This window comes from Talpa europaea, assembly GCF_964194135.1.
Source record: "Talpa europaea genome assembly, chromosome: 11".
Taxonomy (NCBI): Eukaryota; Metazoa; Chordata; class Mammalia; order Eulipotyphla; family Talpidae; genus Talpa; species Talpa europaea.
Window position 1 is genome coordinate 19,709,549 of NC_140078.1, and position 9,071 is coordinate 19,718,619.

Here is a 9,071-nt window from a genome sequence, read left to right on the forward strand (position 1 = left end):
GTTCAGGCATCAGTTCCTTCAGAGTAGGGCAAGAAAACAGCTTTGTGGGCCACTGCCCTCACTCAGGGGTATAAGGAGTTGGGAAATCTACCCCATATCCCTCCTATCAGTTGCTGGTGCCCCAGGCTTGCCAAAGAGGCCTTGATAAATAAATAACGCTCCATTAAAGCTTCAATCAGAAAAACCTTTAAGACGACAGAAGTGCTCTCACTGTCCTGCAAAGAAGCAGGCCAAAGCCTTGCCACCTGGCCTGGTCAGCGCACAGGATTCTGGGGGCGGGTGGCCAGCCTAGGCCTCCTGGGGCCCCTGGAGCAAGGAGACCAAAAGTGCAGTTAGAGCCCCCACCACGCGCACACATGGACTCATGCACACACACGTGGACACACTGGGGCGTGTTTTCAGTGCACACGCAGTTGTGTTCACCTTCATTCCCCGGGACATGCACACATACATGCTCACACGCCACTCACCCTTGCATACACACTGGGTGGTGGGCGCATGCACATACACACCATAAACAGAATCCTCCCCTTCCTGGCTTGCTCAGTCTCCTGCCCATAGCCAGACCCCAGAGCTAGAAGAATCTGGAGATAAGGGGAAGGGGTATAAATTAAACGTTTCCAATCAGGCTGGGAAGACAACCAGGGGCAGGGGGTTCCAGGGTTGCAGAGATGGGATGGACATCTCAGAAAGCCCTGTTCCCCCTAAGCCCTGTCAGAAATCCAGGGGAGTGAGGTCCCCAAAGTCACAGTCGAAGAGGTCTCTGATGCCCTCGCCCTCCTCAAGGCCAAAGTGGTAGTCAAGAGCCTCATGGGGCGGAGACAGGCTGATGAACTCCTCAGGGAGGAGGTTGGAGAAGTCTTCCCGCACATGCTCCAGGAGCGAGTCGGTGGCCACCAGCGGGGACAGGCGGTCCTCATCCACAGGGGCCCTCAGGCCTCCCATCCGTGACAGCAGAGGCTCTGGAAGACAGGGAAGCATCGCTAACTGGGGATGCCCCAGCAGGAAAGACAAAGGCTGCTGTCATACCTGCCCACCCACCAGGGAGAGGGACCTGTCCCACCTCAAGCACCTACACTTTACCTACCTTGTTCCAGGCTAAGTAGGGACTGACTGGGATCCGGGGGAGGAGAAGAGGAGGGAGATGGTGGTGGCGGCACCGTGGTAGCAGGGTCAGCTGGCCTGTCCTCCTCCCCAGCAGCTGTCCCCTGGGGTGATGGAGTCTTTCCAGGGCTGATCCCACCTACATTCTCCTCAGGGCACAGGAATACGTCGATGGGGCCTTGATCACTCTTAAGGGAGATCTGAAAGTTCTGGGTGGAGGCAGCAGGCAGGGTAAATGAGGCTCAGCTGAGCACCAGCCCTGCCCTGCCAATCCTGGTCAGGCTTAGAGTACTAAGTCTCACCTCAGAGGAGTCTGTGGCTTGGAGCTGGGTCTCGGGAGGGGCCTTGATCACCATGACCATCTGCTCTGAAGGATCTGCAATACTACGAAGGTCCTGGCAGGTCACATAGGCCAGAGTTGGTGGAGTCAAGGACATGATCTTGAACCTCTGGGTACTACCCTCTCAGACAATTCATAAGGCAAGCCCATACCTGCCTAGTCACACCTATCCTTTCCCCGCCCCTACCTGGCACACAGCTGGTGTTTGAACCTCAGTTTCCACATCTGTACAATAAGACCATTCTACCTATCCAATCCCAAGGTAATAATGGCTGCCCACAATAAATTCATGTACATTGCTCAACACAACTCCAGGACTAGTGCTGAGAGTTTATTTTACTGTTATTTTTGGTGAAGAAAATCAATTTTCTATAGTTTATTTCAACCTAAATAAAAAGTGAATTTACTTAGAAATAGAAGAAATTAATTTTTACCTATGATCTTGCTGTCAATTAGTGATTACATCCAGAATTTTTAAAAATAATTTGTGTATTCACTAATACAGGGTATTTTAAAAGAAGTATTTATGTGAAAGACAAATAAAAATTATCTGTAACACTGAAATTACAACCATGTATGAATGACTGCACTAAATAAGAATGTTTGTGACTGATGCTACTAGCTCACTAGCTTGTTTTAATCTATGGAATTGAGAATGATTCTCCTCCTTTCACTGACGAAGCTGAGGCCCAGAGAGGTTAAGTAATTTGTCCAAAGTCACACACGAGTGCTGAGCCAGGATCTGCATCCAAAGCCCAGGGTCACCTCTCTAGTCCCACTTGGTGGGGGCTTCACTATACCCCAGGTCTGCTCTCTACAGCTGTGTCTGGCCAATCCAAGGATATCGCTGGCTTTCGGGATCTTCTGAAAGCAGCCGTAGCTGCGTGGTACAGACGTGGATCAGATGGTCCAGCTGTCGTTCGTTCTCCTGCAGTTGCTGGAGGTCCTGAGTTAATTCTTCAAGCCGCCCACTGATCCCCACTGCTGCATGGTTGCCTCTGTAGGGAGGCAGCAGAGAGAGTTAGCAGTTCTTGACCCAGGAGAGGTGACCCTCAGCACCCAGCCTGCTTCTGCCTCTCTTCTATGAGACCCAGAGGAGCCCTTCCCCTTTCTACTCCTCAACTGGGAGACAGCAAAGCGCTGAAGCTGGCACACTGGCAGGGGGTTAAAGTCACATCTGAATGACTGTAAACGCCACATATCCCTCAGCAGTGGCTGCAGAAGTACATGATGGCACAGACATACCATGGATACTATACAGTTGTAAAAAAAAAAGGGGGGGGCAGGCATGACTTAGATGTACAGACATGAAAGTATCTCTAAGACATGATACAGGGGTGGGGGAGATGCAGAAAGGGATCCTCTACCAAAAATTAAAAACATTTATCAAACAGAGGAGGTGACAAGGGGGAAAAAAACCAAGCATTAACAAGAGTAAAACAACCACCCTAGGCATATCATTAATAACAACAGAAGCCAGAATAGTAGTGACTTGGACGTGTGAGGGGCGGGCTATGACTGGGAAGAGGCACAAGGAAACTTTCTTCGATGCTGGAAATATTCCCTATCTTGATCCAGATGGTGGATATCCAGGTGAAGAAATACATAAAGCTGTGTTGAGCTGGTTATGTCAGATTTGTGTACTTTTCTGCATATACCACTGAGGGAAGCCAACCTGTCCTCTCTAGGCCTCAGTTTCCCCAACTATAAGCTGTGGCTGCAGGCAACTACCGTATCACTGTCAGCTCCAAGCTGGTATGGGCAGAAATGTCTGCCCGGGTCCTGCTTGGCTAGTACCTACAGCCATTGGATGTGGTTCTTGGACTTCTTGGTGATGAGATGGATGCCTTCAAGGACATTGGTGATATCGTAGATGCGGCGTTTCTGCACCTTCAGCACCTCAGCTGCCCAGTTCAGGTCGACAACACCATCAGCTGAGCGGCTCAGCAGCTCCAGGAAGCGTTTGGTGGTTAGATTCAGTGATGTCTCATAGCGTGACTTCTCCCCTGGGGATTTCACACCTGGGGGAGGGGAGGCCGGGCGAGGCAGGTTCCCTCAGCACCATCACCCCCTGCCAGGCCCACCTTGCTGTCAGTATAGGGCAGGTAGATGGAGGTGGGGTGGACATACGGCTTCTTCCCAATTGGCAAGGACAAGCAGGGAGACCCTGTGGCTGAGGTCTGCCAACCACAGCATGCTTCCAGATGGGGCACTCCCCACCCCCAGAATCTGGACAAGTCATGCCTGGCAGCCACTCCAACAATCCTCCAGGGTCCCCAGAGACGTGGCTCAGGCCCAGATCTGACACATCAATTTAGTTAGCAAACATATTTATCTGTCCACACAGCCAACCTAGGCCCTGTCATGGGCCTGCCCCAGCCCAAGCTCTGTGGATACCTTTTCCTGGGTGGCGGCCTCGTCCCCGGGTTGGCCCACGGCTCTCGGCGAGGTACTGATGGTCAGTTTCCAGGTCCAGCCTCCGCTTCACCTGGGACAAAGACAATGGGAGGATGCCCAGTAACCAGGAGAGTGAGGTCATACGAGACCTGTCCAAGGGTTTGGTGCTCCTGGGCCACTACCTGCCTCAGTTTCTCTATCAGGATCACTAAGTTTGTGAGAAGATCCTAGGGGACATATCCTGTCACAGAGAACACTTAACTGAAAGGCAAAAGAAACATGAGTTCAAGTCCCAGCCCCACAGCTACATCCTCAGGGGCCTGTGGTAGTTGTAAAATATATCCACAAGTTGTTGATACTCCTTTCAAAAATTAGAGCCCAATTTTCCATTCCTTAAATATGGCCCCAATGTGGTAACTGGTGGAAGTGATGGCATGTCACCTCTGAGGCTGGGTTATAGATGCACTCTATATTGGATCACTCCTCCCCAACAGCCAATATCCAACACCTTCCTCCTCCCAATATGGGTAAGGTTAGAAGCAAATCCTCCAACCCTAGTCACGCCTTCTGGTAACTTGTAGGTTGCAAACATTCTGGCTTCAATCTCAGAGAACCTGAGCAAGAAGCACCCACTTAGGGTCTCCCCAGTGGCGCAGCGGTTGAGTGCTGGGTTGCGATGCTGCCTGCAGCCTCTGCAGCGCTGGTTCAATCCCCGGCTGCTCCCCGGCCACCGGAGGAGGGTCCCACATGGCGCGCAGACCTCTCCTGCCACCCGCTGCTCCCCTCAGCAGTGTACTCCGGTCCCTCTGCCTGCTCTGCTCCCCGCTCTGGCTCTGGTGAATTCTCTCACCCTCCCGCGCTTCTGACTGTACCCAGTGCTTGTATAAATAAATAAATAAATAAAAATAAAACAAACAAATAAATAAAATAAATCTTTAAAAAAAAAAAGAAGAAGAAGAAACACCCACTTAAATTCCTGAACCACAGAAACTATCAGGTAATAAATTTGTTCAAAACCATTCAGAAGTGGCCTAGCAGTTAACTCTCAGAGCTATCACCGCTACGACCTGAGTTCAATTCCCGGTTGGGGAGCTAATCCACATGGCCCAGCAGATCTCTCCTGTCTCATCCACTGTTCCCCTCAGCAGTGTATTTCAGTAGATCCTCCTGTTCTGCTCCCCATTCTGTTTCTGGTGAATCCTCTCCAACCCCCGCACCTCTGTCTTACACCCTAGTTATAGGCAAAAAACAAACAAAACAAAAAAAACCCACCCAAACATTCAGGAGAGAGGTGTCTTGGGCAAGTCACCCCCCTCTCTGGTTTCTCACTAACTGAACATGGCAGCAGCTGGGGCTGACCACATGCTTTGCATACATTAGTTCATCCCATCCTATGGCAGGCAACACAGTAATGGCCGAATTTTAGAAACAAAGCTAGTCAAGGACAGAGAGATACACAGTCATATAGACAGGAAGTGACAGAGCCAGGGTTACCACCTGGGAAGCCGATTTAGTTCAAGCACTTGAGGATGACCAAAACCGCCCTGGAAGTCTCAGTTATCTCAAACACAACCTAACCAAAATAAAATGAAGCCTCCCTAACCCCTTTCACAAGTCTTCTGAGCTGGACTCTCACCCATTTCTGCTCACTGCCCTCATCACCTCCAGGGGCACTAAACTCCCAGACACCATAGCCACCTTTCATATTCAGCAGTCTCTGTCCAGCTGTCCCCTTGGCCTCAATATCCTCATCTGCCATTGCTTCTCCACATGAACTTTTGCTGGGACATGTATTTTCACAAATCTGTGCCTCCAAACCTTAGCCCATGCTTAGTCCCCTCTCTAGTTTGCCCTTGCCTGCCTCCCTTTCTACTACCTTTCACACATTCCTGCCATCTCTGTGGGCAAGAAGCATATCCATCACCCTGTCCTGCAATAAAGACTGTCTCTTTTCAGTTTCCCTCTGAACTGCCTCAAGCCCAACCTTTCCCCACCACTGTCTCTCATGACAAATTTCTGTAGATTTGTGCCTCACCGGGAAGCCAAGACGTCCCCAGAAGTGGGGGTGGATTTAAATAATCTCTGCATTCAATGTCTAGCCTAGGACCTGGCCATCAACAAATGTTTGCTAAGAGAACCTCCACAGGCTGAGAGACCCACACTCCTGCTTACATACACATTCATGACTCCCCTCTGCACCCTAGGGACAGAAGAGCTAACATGTACTCAGTGTTCCCAGTGTACTGAGCACCACCAAGCAAATGCTTTACCTACATTCACTCAATCACCCTGTGACAAATACTCTCGTGGTCTCCACTTCTTGAGAAGCCACCTTGACAGGTCACAGGCTGGCACTCTGCAAAGTGGAACCCTAACAGGCTGGCTCACAGCCACATTCATATGCATTTGTCCCACCTCTCTAGAGCCCAGTCTAGAAGCCAAACCCTCACAGGCCAACCAGAATGTACCCTCTCTAGCCTCACCTCCAGGGCCTGAAACTTAACATGTTCCTATCAACTACATCCCTCACCTTCTTCCTGGGCCCCTTCCTGAAGCCCCTTGCCAGTATCACACTGTAAAACAAGGATGCACTATATCCTTGGCAGTCCCTTTGAGCCTGAAACTTATCTTCAGCCTAAAGTTCAGCTCTCATAAGATAGGACCCACATCCCAGGGCCTGCTGAGAACTTGTCATTTAGTTGAAAGGATACAGGTCCTAAACTAGTACCCACGGGGGACAGGCCACTGGGACAGATGAGATAAGCCAGAAGACACACCCCACCACTCATTAAGAGGGAAGGACTCTGGGCTTCCTTCAAGCTCTATATGGCTCAGGAGTTTTGGGTTGGTCCCACCACTCACTAGCTGAATGATAGGGGAAAGTGCTAACATGTCTAGGCCTCAGCTTCCCTACCTGTAAAAGAGGGAGGCTGCTGAGGTTCAGAGTTAATTGGGTAAAGTGTTTGGCACAGAGCCTGACATACAAAACAGTCTCAAAACAATGGTGGCTGCTAATGTTGTTATTATTATTAGCATCTCAGTGATTCCGGAAGGAAGGCAGCACTGGGCATAAGGCCAAAGGGAGTAGGGGAGGCTTGCGGAGATGCCTGAGGGACCAGCTGCCATCCAGGCCCCTATCAGTGGTTGGGCAGCTTCCTTGCCCAGCGCCTGCCTCACCCCTCCCACTGTGCCAAGCCCCCTGCTGTGAGACCCTCCAGCCTGGCCAACCCCTGCCCACGCTCTTCTGCTCCACCTTCACCCACAGGCTGTACCAGTCAAACTGGTCTCCACGCCCTATCCTGCAGCCCACAGGTCCAACATCCAGGTCTCCACTCCCTTCTCCCCCAGCAATTCAGCCACCTCTTCTGGGCCCCCCAGTCTGACTGGTCTTGAGCCTCTTGCTGCTTGGGGAGCACTTTACCAAGGCATCTCCCTGGGATGTTCACGCTTTCCTGACACTGGGGCCTCTCAGCTCCGAGAGGCCCAACTGGCCCAGTACTTCCACTGAGGCCCAGGGGTCGGCCTGCCTGATTAATGAGGTTCCATAGCAACCAGGGCCTGGGAGGGTGGAGGGTGGCAGATGGAAGGACAGGCAAGGGAGGGGATCAGCAGCTGGCCCAGACACCCGCCCCTGCAGAGAAGGCCTCCTAGCCAGGAGGCCTGTCCCCAGAGGGCCTGAGGGCCAGACCTGCACCTGGCAGTTAGCATCCAGGCAGGAAGCATCTCTCCAATGGTTCTTCAACCATTGGCCCCAGGGCTCCCTCCTCCATTTCCCTCCCCAAACAGCCATGCCCACCACCCATCCACAGGTTCTGGTCTGAAGCCAAAATGCCTCCATTAAAATCCCAGTCCCACCACTTGGAGTCACGTGACCGGGGGCAAGTCACTTCCCTTCTCTGTCTAGGTTCAGACGAGCAGTGACAACACAGAGCTCACAGCACGGCTGAGTTCTAGTTGGCTTTGCGGCCGCCAGGGGTCTGGGATGCAGTAAGCGCTAGTCAAATTCACGCGAGCCATGACGATCACAATCTGACCCTCGAGCATCTCGGCTTCAGCGAGGAAGCCGAACCCCAGAGCACAGAAGCAAACACAGATTAGCCCGAGGTCACCCCGCAACCAGGGCGGGGCCCCGAGGCCCAGCCTAGGCTCGGCACCGCCCAGTCGGGACGCGGGACGCGTCGGCCCTGCCCCCCAGCCCCCCACCGACCCCAGCCGCCTGGGGGTTGGACCCCGCGCCCCGCCGTGCCCCGCCGGGGTCCGCGCGAGGAGCCCCGCCGGCGCTCCGGCCCGGGGCCCCTGCTGTCCGTACCGGCGGGCGACCGAGCGCCGGGCGCGGCGCGCTGGGTGTGGGCCGGGGCGCCTGCGGCGTAGCGAAGAGCAGCAGGTCGGGGTCGCGGGGACCGGCGGCGGGCGCGGCGGGGGCCGGCGGGGCGCTGGCGTCCTGCGCCGTGGAGATGATGACGATTTGCGAGGAGTCAAGCAGCCGCAGCGCGCCGGCCCCGAGCAGGGCCTCCAGCGCCGGCGCGCAAGGGCCGCCCGCGGGGGCCCCGGCCACGGCCATGGCGCTCACGGCCCGCGCGACCCGGGGGGCAGGCGGCGGCGGCGGCGCGGGCCCATGGCGTCGGGCCGCGGCGAGCGCTCGATCCCACCTCGGAGCCCGCTCTGCCCCCGGCCGGCGCAGCCTGCAAAGTCCCAGCCACTTTTACGCGCCAAATCCTTTTTGCCGCGAAAGAGCCACGAGCCGCCGAGCGCCGCCGCTATTGGCTGTCCTGGATGTGACGGCAGCAGCGGCGACGCCGCCTATTGGCTGCAGCGCGCCGGGCCGGCGGCCGAGGGAGGGACGGGGCGGCGGCGCGAGGCGGCGCGGCCAATTGTGGAAGCGGGCGCGCGCAGGCTTTGTCGGGGCGGTGCCCGGCGGGTCGCCTTCCCCGCCCCCAGCCCACGGCCCAGGCCCCGCCCACCACCCCGCCCGCCACACCCCAGCTGCCGAGCTCGCTGAGGTTCCTCAGAACTGAGCATCCAGGGTGCTCTGCTCACCGCCAGCAGGGCCCACGTGACCCCCAGAACACACACGCACACGCGAACCCCACCTGTAGCCGCAACACCCTCAGTCCGAATCTCCGAAACCGCCTCTCAGTTTTTTGAATTCTCAGGCCTGCCTTCAAAGCCCCAATAACATCTCCCAGCCTCAATTTGCAGCACCTATGTCATCTTTCCTATCTTGTGCACC

General features: G+C 54.6%; 1 protein-coding gene across 1 annotated transcript; it reads right to left on the reverse strand.

The window, feature by feature from the left end:
* Nucleotides 1-714: 714 nt before the first annotated feature.
* On the reverse strand, nucleotides 715-8,430 carry E2F1 (E2F transcription factor 1; the record flags this gene model as incomplete). The annotated part of the gene is made up of 7 exons (XM_084246695.1): nucleotides 8,151-8,430; nucleotides 3,842-3,932; nucleotides 3,246-3,465; nucleotides 2,263-2,442; nucleotides 1,407-1,521; nucleotides 1,088-1,313; nucleotides 715-962 (listed from the first exon to the last, which is right to left on the reverse strand). Exons 1-7 carry the CDS (start codon nucleotides 8,400-8,402, stop codon nucleotides 715-717), a joined length of 1,332 nt encoding a protein of 443 aa, XP_084102821.1. The 5' UTR covers nucleotides 8,403-8,430.
* Nucleotides 8,431-9,071: the final 641 nt, after the last annotated feature.